This window comes from Bos indicus x Bos taurus, chromosome 29, assembly GCF_003369695.1.
Source record: "Bos indicus x Bos taurus breed Angus x Brahman F1 hybrid chromosome 29, Bos_hybrid_MaternalHap_v2.0, whole genome shotgun sequence".
Classification (NCBI taxonomy): Eukaryota; Metazoa; Chordata; class Mammalia; order Artiodactyla; family Bovidae; genus Bos; species Bos indicus x Bos taurus.
The window spans coordinates 49,806,516-49,824,830 of NC_040104.1; the positions used below are offsets into that span (position 1 = coordinate 49,806,516).

Sequence of the window (18,315 nt, forward strand, 5' to 3'; positions counted from 1 at the left end):
AAAAACATCTATTTCTGCTTTATTGACTATGCCAAAGCCTTTGACTGTGTGGATCACAATAAACTGTGGAAAATTCTGAAAGAGATGGGAATACCAGACCACCTGACCTGACTCTTGAGAAACCTGTATGCAGGTCAGGAAGCAACAGTTAGAACTGGACATGGAACAACAGACTGGTTCCAAATAGGAAAAGGAGTACATCAAGGCTGTGTATTGTCACCCTGCTTATTTAACTTATATGCAGAGTACATCATGAGAAACGCTGGGCTGGAAGAAGCACAAGCTAAAATCAAGATTGCTGGGAGAACTATGAATAACCTCAGATATTCAGATGACACCACCCTTATGGCAGAAAGTGAAGAAGAACTAAAAAGCCTCTTGATGAAAGTGAAAGAGGAGAATGAAGAAGTTGGCTTAAAGCTCAATGTTCAGAAAACTAAGATCATGGCATCCGGTCCCATCACTTCATGGGAAATAGATGGGGAAACAGTGGAAACAGTGTCAGACTATTTTTTAGGGCTCCAAAATCACTGCAGATGGTGATTGTAGCCATGAAATTAAAAGACACTTACTCCTTTGAAGGAAAGTTATGACCAACCTAGATAGCATATTGAAAAGCAGAGATATTACTTTGCCAACAAAGGTCCGTCTAGTCAAGGCTATGGTTTTTCCTGTGGTCATGTATGGATGTGAGAGCTGGACTATAAAGAAAGCTGAGTGCCAAAAAATTGGTGCTTTTGAACTGTGGTGTTGGAGAAGACTCTTGCGAGTCCCTTGGACTGCAAGGAGATCCAACCAGTCCATCCTAAAAGAAATCAGTCCTGTGTGTTCATTGGAAGGACTGATGTTGACACTGAAACTCCAGTGCTTTGGCCACCTGATGCACAGAGTTGACTCACTGGAAAAGACTCTGATGTTTGGAGGGATTGGGGGCAGGAGGAGAAGGGGACGACAGAGGATGAGATGTTTGGATGGCATCACTGACTCGATGGACATGAGTTTGAGTAAACTCCTGGAGTTGGCGATGGACAGGGAGGCCTGGCGTGCTGTGATTCATGGGGTCCCAAAGAGTCAGACACAACTGAGCTACTAAACTAAACTGAACTGAAAAATGGCAGTAGATTTGATGACTGATTCACTGCAGGCCATCTCGAACCTTCTCCACTCTTAGAAATTCCCTTTTCAAGGCCCACTTCCACCTCTCCTTCCACTGGCATTGCCTTTGTCCTTCACAAGGAAAATACGAGCCAACAGATGTCCGCTCTCCTACCCCTCCTTCCAAATGCGTGTGTCTCCATTCCATCTTCCTCCCTTCTTTCCTGTTGAAAGGGCAGCGGGACTCTCTTCTCCTTTAGGCAACTCTTTCACTTGTGCTTTGGGACCCACCTCACCCACCTTCTCTGGACCGTGACAGCATCAGTGTTAACCCTTCTCTGTCCCAGCTGGATCCTTCCCAACAGCTTCTAAACTTGCTCAAGCCTCTGCTATTATCCAAATGAAACATGGGGCTCACAGGATTGCTGGTGTTTCTAGTTACCAGCTAAAGTAGGGCTACTGTTGGGCAATAATGGAACCATAAACCACAGTTTATAATTCACGTTGTTGGCCAGCTTTGAAATTAGGTTTTTCTTGGCCATTCGCAATTATTTGCATTAATCCAAATTTTAGGCATTGGTACTCATGCTTTTATGTTTCCCTCTTTCATGTAGTATGGCCATATGTGGATGATTCTTTGTCTTTATTACTAGACTGTGAGCTTGTGAGGACAGATCCTGTGTCTGTATCCTCAGTGCTGAGCAGAGTTAAGAGTTCAGTAAGTATTTGTTGAATAAATGAATGAAATTCTGTAAAGCTAAGCCAGCAAAGGACTAGGTATCAGGTCATTTGAAATTAGGATGCTTCATATATATTAAATATTTTAAAATGTATTGCATACATCATGATATCCAAATGTGAGCATTGAAAAATTTTGATGTTTTTATTTAGGCCATGGAAGCAGGACTCTCAGAAGTGAAAAGTGAGTTACAGTCACGTGATGATCTCTTGAGAATTATAGAAATGGAACGATTGCAGTTGCACAGAGAACTGTTAAAACTAGGAGAGTCCCAAAGTACTCAAGAAAATAAGAAAAGGTATTTTTATATTCAGCAACCTGAGAAGAATTGTTCAAAACATGATGCTTAAATATTTTTAAGAGTTTTATGTTTGAAATTGGAATTAAAAGTCTGTTTTGTATTGTTATGCTATTAATTATAAGGTATTATTAGATATTAAAAATAAAGGTAGTGATTATTTTATCTTCAAAACCTATGTCTTTACTTACCTGGAATATTATAGCATGTTCTGATATTATGGATACTTATGAAGTCAAAGACTTTCTTAGAACATTTATTCTTCAGAATATTGTATGAACAATAGTATCAGTTCAGTTCAGTTCAGTCACTCTGTCGTGTCCGACTCTTTGCGACCCCATGAATTGCAGCATGCCAGGCCTCCCTGTCCATCACCAACTCCCGGAGTTCACTCAGACTCACGTCCATCAAATCAGTAATGCCATCCAGCCATCTCATCCTCTGTCGTCCCCTTCTCCTCCTGCCCCCAATCCCTCCCAGCATCAGAGTCTTTTCCAATGAGTCAACTCTTCCCATAAGGTGGCCAAAGTACTGGAGTTTCAGCTTCAGCATCATTCCCTCCAAAGAAATTCCAGGGCTGATCTCCTTCAGAATGGACTGGTTGGATCTCCTTGCAGTCCAAGGGACTCTCAAGAGTCTTCTCCAACACCACAGTTCAAAAGCATCAATTCTTCGGCGCTCAGCCTTCTTCACAGTCCAACTCTCACATCCATACATGACCTCTGGAAAAACCATAGCCTTGACTAGACGGACCTTTGTTGGCAAAGTAATGTCTCTGCTTTTGAATATGCTATTTAGGTTAGTCATAACTTTCCTTCCAAGGAGTAAGTGTCTTTTAATTTCATGGCTGCAATCACCATCTGCAGTGATTTTGGAGCCCCCAAAAATAAAGTCTGACACTGTTTCCACTGTTTCCCCATCTATTTCCCATGAAGTGATGGGACCGGATGCCATGATCTTTGTTTTCTGAATGTTGAGCTTTAAACCATCTTTTTCACTCTCCACTTTCACTTTCATCAAGAGGCTTTTGAGTTCCTCTTCACTTTCTGCCATAAGGGTGGTGTCATCTGCATATCTGAGGTTATTGATATTTCTCCCGGCAATCTTGATTCCACCTTGTGTTTCTTCCAGTCTAGCGTTTCTCATGATGTACTCTGCATAGAAGTTAAACAGGGTGAAAATATACAGCCTTGACATACTCCTTTTCCTATTTGGAACCAGTCTGTTGTCCCATGTCCAGTTCTAACTGTTGCTTCCTGACCTGCATACAGATTTCTCAAGAGGCAGGTCGGGTGGTCTGGTATTCCCATCTCTTTCAGAATTTTCCACAGTTTATTGTGATCCACACAAAGTCTTTGGCATAGTCAATAAAGCAGAAATAGATGTTTTTTCTGGAACTCTCTTGCTTTTTCCATGATCCAGGGGATGTTGGCAATTTGATCTCTGGTTCCTCTGCCTTTTCTAAAACCAGCTTGAACATCAGGAAGTTCACGGTTCACGTATTACTGAAGCCTGGCTTGGAGGATTTTGAGCATTACTTTACTAGCATGTGAGATGAGTGCAATTGTGTGGTAGTTTGAGCATTCTTTGTCATTGCCTTTCTTTGGGATTGGAATGAAAACTGACCTTTTCCAGTCCTTTGGCCACTACTGAGTTTTCCCAAGTTCTAGCATATTGAGTGCAGCACTTTCACAGCATCATCTTTCAGGATTTGAAATAGCTCCATTGGAATTCCATAACCTCCACTAGCTTTGTTCGTAGTGATGCTTCCTAAGGCCCACTTGACTTCACATTCCAGGATGTCTGGCTCTAGGTGAGTGATCACACCATCGTGATTATCTGGGTCGTGAAGATCTTTTTTGTACAGTTCTTCTGTGTATTCTTGCCATCTCTTCTTAATATCTTCTGCTTCCGTTAGGTCCATACCATTTCTGTCCTTTATTGAGCCCATCTTTGCATGAAATGTTCCCTTGTTATCTCTAATTTTCTTGAAGAGATCTCTAGTCTTTCCCATTCTGTTGTTTTCCTCTATTTCTTTGCATTGATCGCTGAAGAAGGCTTTCTTATCTCTTCTTGCTATTCTTTGGAACTCTGCATTCAGATGCTTGTATCTTTCCTTTTCTCCTTTGCTTTTCGCTTCTCTTCTTTTCACAGCTATTTGTAAGGCCTCTCCAGGCAGCCATTTTGCTTTTTTGCATTTCTTTTCCATGGGGATGATCTTGATCCCTGTCTCCTGTACAGTATCACAAACCTCATTCCATAGTCCATCAGGCACTCTATCTATCAGATCTAGGCCCTTAAATCTATTTCTTACTTCCACTGTATAATCATAAGGAATTTGATTTAGGTCATAACTGAATGGTCTAGTGGTTTTCCCTACTTTCTTCAATGTAAGTCTGAATTTGATAATAAGGAGTTCATGATCTGAGCCACAGTCAGTTCCTGGTCTTGTTTTTGTTGACTGTATAGAGCTTCTCCATCTTTGGCTGCAAAGAATATAATCAATCTGATTTCGGTGTTGACCATCTGGTGATGTCCATGTGTAGAGTCTTCTCTTGTGTTGTTGGAAGAGGATGTTTGCTATGACCAGTGCATTTTCTTGGCAAAACTCTATTAGTCTTTGCCCTGCTTCATTCCGTATTCCAAGGCCAAATTTGCCTGTTACTTCAGGTGTTTCTTGACTTCCTACTTTTGCATTCCAGTCCCCTGTAATGAAAAGGACATCTTTTTTGGGTGTTAGTTCTAAAAGGTCTTGTAGGTCTTCATATAATTAAATATTAGCTCCATACTATAAACAATCAGTGTTTATAAATAAGATTTACTACATGTTTTTCAAATGTTTTTATGTTGATGGTCTTAAGCGTCAACTTTTCACTCATAAATGTTTTATTTATTTTGGCCTCCAAACTCATCACCTTGTCAGTTCCATTAAGAGTTTTGTTAGGGCAGATGTTTTATCCTCTTTTAAAGTCAGGAATTGTGTAGCATATAACCACAAAGGAAATGGCACTGCTGAGGATTATTAAATGTCTATATTTGTGAATAAGACTGTTCTAACTATTCCCTGCTGTTCCAATTCTCAGTAGACCTTGAGTCCTTCTCACATCTGAAGGCTAATGCCAGATCAGTGATAGGACTTTAGAAACTGAATGGCCAAAAGAGGATGGATATTTATTGAAAGATGATTACATTGTTTTAAAGTGTTAGTTGCTCAGTCATGTCTAACTCCTTGTGACCCCATAGACTGTAGCCCACCATGCTCCTCTGACCATGGGATTCTCCAGGCAAGAGTACTGGTGTGGGTTACTATGCCCTCCTGCAGGGGATCTCCCTGACCCAGGGATCGAACTGGGGTCTCCTGCACTGCAGGCAGGTTCTTTACTATCTGAGCCACCAAGGGAAGCATTATTTTTTCAAAGCTGTAGGACCTGCTAGCATTCCTTTGAGGTCTTCAAATGGCAAATTAATATTCCCCAGAGTAACCTCTTGTCCATCTAACCAAGAGTGGTAGAATGCCTATTAGCCAGTACGAGCTTTAGAGTGGTCAGATATACAAGCTATATGTCATCACCACTGATCATTAATAAATCCACTGGAAATATATTATGTGCAAGACACTGTTCCGGTGTGGTGAGTTGGTGAAAAATGTCTTCACATATGGAATGTATATGCCTAAGAAATTTCCTATAAACATAAGAAATTTCCAAGAATAGCAAACCATTCAGCCCATGTCTAGCTTTGGTTTATGAAGAGCATTATAGGTATTTTCTCTGGAGCTGTATCTCACACAGTCAATTTTTAATTCCAGACATGGCCAACTTTCCTTGAATATATGATTTAATCTAAAATCTTACAGTTATTTGCATATTTGGCCAATACAACTCTTCTGTTATGCCTGCTTACATTTTCTATTTAAGCTGGTATATATTTTGGTCTCCAAATTACAGCCTTCTCATTTGGAGGATAGTCTTCAGTTCTAGTATTCTGAGATTCGATGAAAAATAGGTATTTAACTTTTCACAGCTTCTGTTGTATTTTAGACTTCGGGCATAGTCTTCTCAGCCTTCATCTTTCCCATTGAAAATTTCTAATCCTTTTAGTTTGTGTTCATTTGAACATGATTCTGTCCTCTTTATCGTTTTTTTTTGTTTGTTTGAATTCTGTTTGTTTTTTACAGTTGTATTAGGGTGAAGCAGCCAAGGCTACTGAGTGTAAACACACAATAGTTTTATCACAGTAGCCTTGTAGTGTTTTTATTTATTTTCAAAGCTTTTCTCATTAATGCCAAGATTTTGTTAGCTTTTTCTTTTCTTTACTTATAGAAGCATCTTGGGATGACATGTTCTGAGAGTTATTAAAAATAATTCCTACATTCCCTTCTTACATGATAAATGATAGTTCCTTTGTGTCTTTATGTTAACATGATTATTATTTTCTTCTTGAACTTGTCCACATTAAAGCTTGATGTTTATTCCACTCACTCACTGAAATTTATAAGTTCATTATGAGGTTTTTACCATTCAGTTCAGCATTCCACTCCCTGAATTGCTTGGAAAGAATTAACAATAGGAAATTTCATTTTTCACCATTTTAAAATCATAGCAAAGAAGACAAATTTAAGATTGATCCTAAAATAATGTTTTAGAATACTGGATAAAATGCTCACAATATATTACTGAGGGGAAACAAAAGGGGCCTGAAAAGCAGTGTGTACAGTACATGCTAATTGTATGGGAAACATGTGTTTATACACATATGCATAGACAAAAAAGACAGTATACACAAAAATGCTGACAGTGGTTTTCCCTAGATGACATCTTATCGCAGTATATATACTCTGATAAACTATGTTTTCTACAGAGTTAATATGTATGTTTGATGACCAAAAAAAGTAGTCCAGTCCAGACACATGCACCTCAAGGATATCACTATTAATTTATACCTTTTATTTTTTTAACTTTTTGTTTTATATCAGAGTATAGCCAGTTAACAATATTGTGATAGTTTCAGCTGGACAGGAAAGGGACTCAGCCATACATAAACATGTATCCATATACACTCTGCTATATTAAAATGGATAGCCAACGAGATCCTACTGTATAGGACAGGGAACTCTGCCTGAATGGGAGAGGAGTACAGGGGAGAATGGATACATGTATAATTTATACATTTTAAAAGAGCCCTTTATTTTCCATCTTTTCATTAGTTATTTCTCTCGTCTCTCCGATTTTGTTTTGTTTGTATGTGTGGCTTAAGTTTCTGATTTGTGGAACTATTTTAAAAGCTGTTTGGAAATGTAAAATCATGCTCAGTTACAGGTAGGTACATTCCTCAAAACCCCAGACACTATCAGGTTAGCCCAGCAATAGTGGAAAGCATGCTGTGTTTCTTGCATGGTTATCTTTATTTTTTTTTAAGTTTTTTTAAATTAATTAATTTATTTTAATTGGAGGCTAATTACTTTACAATATTGCATTGGTTTTTGCCAAACATTGACATGAATCAATCACAGGTGTACATGTGTTCCCCATCCAGAACCCCACTCCCACCTCCCTTCCCATTCCATCCATCAGGGTCATCCCAGTGCACCAGCCCTGAGCACCCTGTCTCACGCATCAAACCTGGACTGGTGATCTGCTTCACATATGATAATATACACATTTCAATGCTACCCTCTCAAATCATCCCACCCTCGCCTTCTCCCACAGATTCCAAGAGACTGTTCTGTACATCTGTGTGTCTTTTGCTGTCTCACATACAGGGTTATCGTTACCATATTTCTAAATTCCATGTATATGCGTTAGTATACTGCATTGGTGTTTTTCTTTCTAACTTATTTCACTCTGTATAATAGGCTCCAGTTTCCTCCACCTCATCAGAACTTGATTCAAATGCATTCTTTTTAATGGCTGAGTAATATTCCATTGTGTATATGTAGCACAGCTTTCTTATCCATTCATCTGCCAATGGACATCTAGGTTGCTTCCATGTCCTGGCTATTGTAAACAATGTTGCAATGAACATTGACGTACACATGTCTCTTTCAATTCTGGTTTCCTCAGTGTGTATGCCCAGCAGTGGGATTGCTGGGTCATATGGCAGTTCTATTTCCAATTTTTTAAGGAATCTCCACACTGTTCTCCATAGTGGCTGTACTAGTTTGCATTCCCACCAACAGTGTAAGAGGGTTCCTTTTCCTCCGCACCCTCTACAGCGTTTATTGTTTGTAGACTTTTTGATAGCAGCTATTCTGACCAGCGTGAGATGGTACCTCATTGTGCTTTTGATTTGCACTTCTCTGATAATGAGTGATGTTGAGCATCTTTTCATGTGTTTGTTAGCCATCTGCATGTCTTCTTTGGAGAAATGTCTGTTTAGTTCTTTGGCAGCATGGTTATCTTTATTTTTCATGTTTCAACGATTTTTTATTTTACCAATCTCCCTGATGTGGAAGTGAACATTACCTGTTTCTAGTTCTCCAAATTTCCTGTGGAAATTGTACTTTTCATACTAGTTCCTGCCTTTCCTCTCTAGTGCCCATGCTGCTGCTGCTGCTGCATCACTTCAGTCGTGTCCAACTCTGTGTGACCCCATAGATGGCAGCCCACGAGGCTCCCCTGTCTCTGGGATTCTCCAGGCACGAACACTGGAGTGGGTTGCCATTTCCTTCTCCAATGAATGAAAGTGAAAAGTGAAAGTGAAGTCACTCAGTTGTGTCCGACCCTCAGCGACCCCATGGACTGCAGCCCACCAGGCTCCTCCGTCCATGGGGTTTTCCAGGCAGGAGCACTGGAGTGGGGTGCCATTGCCTTCTCTGTCTAGTGCCCATATGGGTTGCTATTCCATTTTATAAATTGAGCAGCTGAAGAATAGACTATTTGAGCTTTCTCTGGGCAGGCTGTCAGATTTAATCATTTTGGATCACTTTTATGGAGTAGTTGCTCCCCTTGGACATATCCTGACATAGTTCCTTTCCACAATGTAGAAGCAGGTCAGGTGTATTTCCTTTTTTAAACTGGCTCCCAAGCTATTTTATTATATGAAACAATCGTTTTCTTCTTATCCAAAAATCTTATCTACATGTGCAAATTGAGTATTCAGCCAATTTTTAATGTATAATTGAAATTCCATATTAATTACTGTGTTTTATTTTCACTAACACTATTATTTGCACTCAGTTAAATATGTAAATACTTATGGGACCTGAATGTATTAGAACTTTTCATGTGTGTAACTAGAAATGTCTCCAGCAGATTAATAATCTGTCTCTGCAGCCTACTATGGCCTAAATTAACAATGTAATCATAACAATTTATCAAGTTTAACTTTTATTCATTTTAATTTGTAGACTTGAATCATCTTATTCACCGTCTATTAAAGAAACAGAAAAAAAAAGGAAAGAGCTATTTTCAGTGACCCCAGATCAACCAGATCATGAAAAAGAGTTGAACAAGGTATGGTAAATAAGGAGCTCCATTCTTCCAGGCAGATCTGAAATCTTTGAATACAAAGGGAAAAAAAATCTTCCCTCTCACTCCCTTCTTCCTCCTGCTATTGATGTATTTTCTCCTAAGACAATAACCTACCAAGCTGTAATTCTGATACTTCTCAGTGTGAAGCTATAGGGAACACAAACTTCAGGTCATCACTCTACTGCTGGGACACTGCTCGTGACAGGTAGAGGGCCTCGGGCTCCGTGAAAGGCAGTTGATGGCAAGAGTGAGAGCTCAGCCAGGCACTCAGCCACATGCCAGGTGCATAAATGAGGAAGTTGCCTGTGCCAGTTGCTCAAAGTCCTGTTTCCAGGATGGGGCTGGGCTAATTAGTCCTACCTCATAAGGTCATGGGGCTTCCCTTGTGGCTCAGCCGGTAAAGAATCCACCTGCAATGCAGGAAACCTGCCTTCGATTCCTGGGTTGAGAAGATCCCCTGGAGAAGGGAAAGACTACCCACTCCAGTGTTCTGGCCTGGAGAATTCCATGGACTGTATAGTCCATGGGGTTGCAAAGAGTCAGACATGACTCAGCGACTTTGATTTCACTTCAGTTCACTTCATAAGGTCATGATGAGTAAACAAGCTAATACTAGCTGCTACTTAAACAACTCTTGGGCTTCCCTGGTGGCTCAGACGTAAAGAATCTGCCTGCAATGCAGGTGACCCCAGTTCGATCCCTGGGTCAGGAAGATCACCTGAAGCAGGGAATGGCTATCCACTCCAGGATTCTTGCCTGGAGAATCCCATGGAGTGAGGAGCCTGGGGAGCCCCGGTCCATGGAGTTGCAAAGAGCTGGATACAACTGAGCAACTAACATTAAATTGCTCTTGCCATGTGCCAGAAGCTGTTCTAAGGGCTTAGCAAAACCTGATTCTTATATTCCTCACAACCGTCTGATAAAGTGAAAGTTGCTCAGTCATGTCCGACTTTTTGCAAGCCCATGGACTACACAGTGCATGGAATTCCCCAGGCCAGAATACTGGAGTGGGTAGCCATTCCCTTCTCCAGGGGATCTTCCCAACCCAGGAATCGAACTTGGGTCTTCTGCATTGCAGGCGGATTATTTACCAACTGAGCTACCAGGGAAGCCCTCCCATCTGATAAAGTAGGTACTAATACTATCCTCTTTTATATTTGAGGAAACTAAACCACAGAGAAGGTCAGTAATTTCCACCAATATTATAGCTATTAAGTGGCAGAGGCCAGATCTGAATCCAGGCAATCTGGCTCTAGAGTTCATACTCTTCCTTTAAATCCAGAAAATAATGCAAGTAAAGTGCTTAGAACAGGGCCTCCCTAGCTCAGGAGAAGCACCTAATAGATGTTCGCTGCTGTTACTGTTGGTTACACCAAACATGTAGCAAGTACTTTGCCAGCAGCTGGGAACAGGAGTATGAATAAGACCTGGACACTGCCATGGAAGACCCTGTGGGTTTCAACTCTCCTACAAAAAAATACCTCTGTTCTTCCTCTAGTAAAATTCCATTGTGGGGTTTTTTTTTCCCATAAGTTTATCCTGGCTGCTACTCACTTTCCTATTCTTTAGGTTTAAGGATTACACAGCATATTCATTAATGTATAGTCTAAACAATTGTTAAAAGTAGGAAAAACCTGGGCATGGCTTTGAATTATCATCCATTGCCCAGAACAGTGCTGAACACAATGAGGGGAAAGAAATATTTAGCGGCCAAATCAATATTAATGCTGAGGTCTCCCATAATTGTATAGGGTCATAAGTTCAACAAACATTTATTGAGTATCTAGTAGGATCCCTGGTGGTGCAGCTGGTAAAGAATCCACCTGCAATGTGGGAGACCTGGGTTTGATCCCTGGGTTGGTAGAATACCCTGGAGAAGGCTGCCGTCTCCAGTATTCTGGCCTGGAGAATTCCATGGACTGTAGTCCATGGGCTCAAAAAGAGCCAGACATGACTGAGTGACTTTCACTTCACTTCAGGACTAGTGCTATTCTGCTTATTTCTGAGGAAATACAATAATGTAAAAGACAAGTCCCATCTCCTGAAAAATTGACTATGAGGCAACTATTAAGTGTAGAAAAAGTTGTTATGAATTAATGAACATTTTTCTTATGTTTTTCACATAATCTCCTGAAACTAATTTTACTGATATTTTAAAATATAATTTGTAAAACTATTCTTTACTGAAAACCCCAGTGAATACCTTATGATGAAAGGTTGATTAAAGACTCCCAAAGTATAGTTATACTGTTCTTAACCTTATAGATTTAGGTAGAGTAATACAACTTAGTGACAGACGGAATCTACTGGTTCTGCCTAGTTTTGATATGGAGGGAGAGAATGCCAGGCACAAATCTCTGCACAGGCTCTGGGAGGCCTCTAGATGACACATTGCTGTGCAGAAAAGCTAGCAAATAAATTGTGTATAAATAGCTAGAGTTTCCAGGAAGTGTTTGGAGAGAGCATTTCATTCTGTAATAAAACCAACAAGAGCCATATATTATGACTCTTGCAAGTATTTTATTTTTCTCTTTTTTCAATATAGAATGATTTTTAGTCACTAATTTTGTGATAAAATTGACATTTTTAATAAACCCAAAAGTCATTTAGAGCTAGGTAAATTAAGCTCATTTAAAGAGTTTTGAAGTATAGCATGCTTTAATATCTAAATGTTGAGAAAATAATAAAAAATAACTTACTCCTTCTTCATGACAGTATATTCATTTTTTCCCACATTTTAGAAGTACTATTTTAAGAACATGTTAAGCTACATCAGTCCAGTTCAGTCTCTCAGTCGTGTCTGCCTCTTTGTGACCCCATGGACTGCAGTACGCCAGGCTTCCCTGTCCATAAACATCTCCTGGAGCTTGCTCAAACTCATGTGCATGGAATCAGTGATGCCATCCAACTGTTTCATCCTATGTCATCCCCTTCTCCTCCTGCTTTCAATCTTCTCAGCATCAGGGTCTTTTCTAAGGAGTCAATTCTTCGCATCAGGTAGTCAAAGTATTGGCGTTTCAGCTTCAACATCAGTCCTTCCAATGAATATTCAGGACTAATTTCCTTTAGGACAGACTGGTTGGATCTCCTTGCAGTCCAAGGGACTCTCAAGAGTCTTCTCCAACACCACAATTCCAAAGCATCAGTTCTTCAGTGCTCAGCTTTCTTTATAGTCCAACTCTCACATCCATACATGACTACTGGAAAAACCGTAGCTTTGACTAGATGAACCTTTGTCAGCAAAGTAATGTCTCTGCTTTTTAATATACTGTCTAAGTTGGTCATAGCTTTTCTTCCAATGAGTAAGCATCTTTTAATTTCATGGCTTCAGTCACCATCTGCAGTGATTTGGAGCCCAAAAAATAAAGTCTGTCACTGTTTCCATTGTTTCCCCATCTATTTGCCATGAAATGCTGGGACCAGATACCATAATCTTAGTTTTCTGAATGTTGAGTTTTAAGCCTACTTTTTCACTCTCCTCATTCTCTTTCATCAAGAGGCTCTTTATTTCTTCTTCACTTTGTGCCATAAAGGTGGTGTCATCTGTGTATCTGAGATTACTGATATTTCTCCTGGCAATCTTGATTCCAGCTTGTGCTTCATCCAACCTGACATTTTACATGATGCACTCTGCATATAAGTTAAATAAACAGGGTGACAATATACAGCCTTGATGTACTTCTTTACCAATTTGAAACCAGTCTGTTGTTCCATGTCCGGTTCTAACTGTTGCTTCTTGACCTGCATACAGATTTCTCAGGAGGTAGGTAAGGTGGTCTGGTATTCCCGTTATTTTAAGAATTTTCCACAGTTTGTTATAATCCACACAGTCAAAGGCTTTGGCATAGTCAATAAAGCAGAAGTAAATGTTTTTCTGTAACACTCTAGCTTTTTTGATGATCCAACGGATGTTGGCAATTTGATCTCTGGTTCCTCTGCCTTTTCTAAATCCAGCTTGAACATCTAGAGGTTCACTGTTCATGTACTGTTGAAGCCTGGCTTGGAGAATTTTGAGCATTACTTTGCTAGCGTGTGAGATGAGTGCAATTGTGCAGTAGTTTGAACATTCTTGCATTGCCTTTCTTTGGGATTAAAATGAAAACTGACCTTTTCTAGTCCTGTGGCCACTGCTAAGTTTTCCATATTTGCTGCCATATTGAGTGCAGCATTTTAACAGCATCATCTTTTAGGATTTGAAATAGCTCAACTGGAATTCCATTACCTCCACTAGCTTTGTTTGTAGTGATGCTTCCTAAGGCCCACTTGACTTCACAATCTAGGATGTCTGGCTCTAGGTGAGTGATCACACCATCGTAGTTATCTGGGTCATGAAGATCTTTTTTGTACAGTTCTGTATATTCTACATCAGAGGGATGCAATCATAAAATCCAAATTGAGACACATTATAGAACAACCGCAGTGTTCATCAGATAAATTATAAGGAAAAAAATTGGAGAGAGGAGATGGGAGACAAAAGGAGATGTGTAATACTGTGCTGGGCAAATGCGCTTGTACTCCAGCCTCCTACTCTATGCTTCTGCTCTTACGACTGGGTAATTTAGACCCAGCCAGTTCCTTCCCTGAGAGTCTTTTTTTTTTTTTTTTTTTCATTTATATTTTTAAATGATGGAGTTAGACCACGTGATTTCCAAGGTTACATCCAACTCTGAAATTCTAAAAATGTTAGTATAAAGAATAGATCCAGGTAAGGGATTGGTGGGATGAAGCCTGAAGCTGGACCACCTGCCTTCCTGACCTGAGTATTTTCCATGTTAGGTCATCCCACTCTGGCTTTTTTCCAATGTGGGAACCACATTCCAGGGCTTTGCTCAGACAGGTTACACAGCAGAGTGTAATCAGACTGCCTGTTACCAGGAATGTGATTTATGAACAATTGCATATCTTACTTTTCTATCTAATCTGGAAAATAGAGATTGTGGGGATTAAATAAGATGATGTATGTAGAGTATTTAGAGAACACACACATGCATGCAGGCACAAAGAGAGGCTTTAAAAATATAGGAGCTGGTCTCAATGCATGCACCACATTTAAATCTCTATTCAAACAAATAAATTTAAAAAACATTCATCACACCTCTGATACAAATATAAATTTGATACTGCCTGGGTATTATATGATATTGAGGAATTGTTAGTATTTTTAAGACATTATTCTGGTTACATTTGAAGAGAGAGAGCACACTCATAATCTTTTAGAGATTATGTCTTGAAATTTTTAAAGAAGAAATGAAAAAAAGTTTTCGAAGTAAGTTCCCTGGTGTAAATTCATATAAATCTCTTTGTGCATGGCCCCTGCTTAACCTCCAGCCTTACTTCTCACAGCGCACTGAGTCCAGCCTCGTCAGGCTGCTCGTGGCTCACTGAGCGTGCCCCTCCCTCTGACCCCTTTCCTTTGCTGCACTTGTTGCCTGGGAGCCCATCCCCGTCTCTCTCTCCCCTCGGGCTTCTGTTCATCCCTGTGTCAGTCCCAGGCCCCTTCCTCTGGGACCTGTCCTGATACCCACAGGCTGGAGTAAGCGCTGCTCCACCATGTGCTGCTGGCACTGGTTGCTGCACTCTGTTGTAACTGTGTATTTTCCCACTTCCTCTGATGGACTGTGATTTTCTTTTTCTGAGAACAGTAATTATGTACTTTATCTCAGAACCTCAAGAATCAGAGACAGTGAATTAGAAATGGTGAATGATTTCTAAGGGCCTCCCAGATGGCTCAGTGGTAAGAATCTGCCTGCAATGCAGGAGACACAAGAGACATGGATTTGATCCCTAGGTTGGGAAGACCCCCTGGAGAAGGAAATGGGAACCCGCTCCAGTATTCTTGCCTGGGAAATCCCATGGACAAAGGAGCCTGGAGGGCTGTGGTCCACAAAAGTGCAAATGATTTCTCGGAAGATGAGAGGAGGCTGAACCAAGACGGAGGTAGTAGGAATGGAGAGCAGAGGCAGGACTCAGGAGAGGCTGAAACAGAAGGACCATGGTTTCCTACCTGACTTGATTTGGGAGGGTGAGGGTGGGGAGGAGTCCAGGGTGACCCAGCAGTTTCTACCATGGGAGGTTTAGCGAATGTTAAGAATATGAGATTCCACAGGCTAAGAAAAATGGGTGATGCTTTTTCATGAACACATGAAGTTTGAAATTTATTATAACATGATTCTGAAAAACACAGTGTTCAGTCACAAATAGTACAGCACAATTTAGTCCCCCAAAAAGCACGGAATTTAGAGCCAACAGTCCTAAGTTCTGTACCTCGTCCTTCCAGTTCATAGTTTATGACTTTGAGCAAGTCCCTTCTCTGAGCCAACTCTTTCCTCCCTAAAAACTGGTTCGTCAGTCTCTTGGTGGTAGGGCCAGCACTCGTCCATGGCACCAATCCCAGAGTGGTGGTTTGATGGGTATAAAGTAAGTTCCACATCTGTACAACCCAGTGCAACAGTCAACAGTACGGTATTGTGCGGATAAAGATTTGTTAGAAAGGCAGAAGAGTGTTCTTACCATACACACAAAATTATTAATAAAACCACAAAGGGACACAGAGAAACTTTTAAAGACAACTATAATGATTATTATGTCTGTGTCCAAACTCACCAGATTTTATCCATGAGCTGTGTGCAGTTTTCCGTATACCAAGTATACGTCAGTGAAGCTGGGGGAAGTGCTAGATAATACATTCCCCACCTTCCCGTCAAAGTAGTCACTGAAGTGGTATCAGTAGTTGGTGATGACTTGCACACAGTAAGAAGTAGAAGTGAAAATGAACTTTTGAAAGTGGAAGGAAAAAGTAAATGAATCATTATTGTATCTTTTTAATTCAACATTGATCAGAAAAGGGGGGTTAGGTGGGGTCTGCCTAAGTTTAAGGTAGGACAGAAAGACAGCACATGGTCAGTGAACCCTTTCAGCTGCCTCTCTGAAGGATTTGTTGCTGTTTTCTGGAAAATATCTGCTGCAGATAAGAAGTCATCTCTATCAGGAGGAAGAGTACCATAGCTCTGAGCAGGAAAGAATGAGGAATGAAATCTCTGACCTAACACAGGAGCTTCATCAGAAGGAGATCACTATAGCAACTGTCATGAAGAAAGCTGCCCTTCTGGAAAGACAGTTAAAAATGGAGCTAGAGATAAAAGAGAAAATGCTGTCGAAACAACAGGTATGCGAGGGGCAGGAGCGCCTGTCCAGGTCACCCTTGTTCAGTGCAGAGTCACCTTGCTTACTGACTGCGGGAAGTGTTCTCTTTCTTCTACGGTTTCTGAGTCTAGCAGCACAGAAATGCCTAGTGGAGTCGCATAACACCTGGGTGAGATAACGCAAAGTGTCATCAACCAAAAACCGGGGAAGCAAGGGGCAGCACAGGACGATTTCTGTAAATCTCACGCCGTCGTCTTCTGGCGACCCAGGTGATCGCCCCCACAGCAACAGCACGCGGTGGTCACAGATTGCTTCCTGGATTTGTTTTCCTTAGTTCGTCGATTAACATTTTTAACTTAAGAAGAGCTTTTACTCCAGCTTTTCGTGGACATTTCTCACTCCCATTTCATATATTTATTTTAGAATTTTGAAAAATGGATATTGAAAATGAAGATTAGCTCATATGCACTGAATATTCACCTAATGCATAGCATGATTCATGGAAAAAAACAGCGATTATAACATTCTACTGTTCAGATACTGCAAGTGACTTCTAAGTCTTCCCTTCCTGCTTCCCTCCCCTCCTATTTATTTTGAAATTCCCTCAATCCTTTGGTGGTGGTGGTGGTTTAGTCACTTAGTCGTGTCTGACTCTTTGCAACCCCATGCACTGTAGCCCACCAGGCTCCTCTGTCCGTGGAATTCTCCAGGCACGAATACTGGAGTGGGTTGCCATTTCTTTCACCACGTCAATCCTGTACTCATTATCAAATTGGTGACCTGCTACTGAAAATGTAGGGTTTCTCTGCATTATTACCCCAAATATAGTTTTTGAGAGCACCATTCAATAATTTTCTAGATCTGTGATGGTTACTGGGGCTTCCCTGTTGGCTCAGATGATAAAGAATCTGCCTGGAATGCGAGAGACCCAGGTTTGATCCCTGGGTTGGGAAGATCCCCTGGAGAAGGGGATGGCAACCCACTCCAGTATTCTTGCCTTGAGAATTCCATGGACAGAGGAACCTGGTGGGCTACAGTCCATGCAAAAAGTCAATAACAGGGCTACTTAAATCCTGTGTATTGTAAAAATAAGAAAATATTCTGGCTTTGCCCTAGTATAAGCCTTAAACTGTGATTAACCTGTAAAATACACATGAAAACTACAAAAATGAGATGATAGCATTGGCTGCACTGTATAGGAATTGATATTTTACAGGTGTTAACACTGATCTAGGTAGTTGGATTAAGAATGGTTTTCATTTTAACCTTTATACTTTTCTATATTTTTAGACTTTTGTCAAGGAGAATATATTTTATAATTTACAAAAGTAAATCTTTTTAAGGAAAGTGCTTTATGTAGAAAAGAGCCCTAGACAAATAAAAGGTCAGATGCCATGTCTAAATACTGTCAAGTAGAAGAAATTAGGGAGAAAATAAATTAGGAGACAAAATGAAGTAGTCACAAAAAAAGAAGGAAATTTGGCAGGAAGAACAAAACTTAACATGAAATCATATTTGCATGTTGTAAAAATTAATCAGGTAATGAAGAAACTTAATGGACTGTTATT

At 40.3% G+C, this 18,315-nt stretch overlaps 1 protein-coding gene across 4 annotated transcripts in view; it reads left to right on the top strand.

Annotated features, from left to right (window-relative positions):
* Nucleotides 1-18,315, top strand: part of DEUP1 (deuterosome assembly protein 1) — a 141,731-nt gene that overhangs the window by 64,459 nt on the left and 58,957 nt on the right. For all 4 annotated transcript variants that reach the window (XM_027532311.1, XM_027532314.1, XM_027532313.1 and 1 more), the window contains 3 exons: nucleotides 1,987-2,132; nucleotides 9,481-9,586; nucleotides 16,572-16,769. In XM_027532311.1, the coding sequence (XP_027388112.1) occupies nucleotides 1,987-2,132; nucleotides 9,481-9,586; nucleotides 16,572-16,769 (450 nt within the window). The remainder of the gene's footprint in view (nucleotides 1-1,986; nucleotides 2,133-9,480; nucleotides 9,587-16,571; nucleotides 16,770-18,315) is intronic.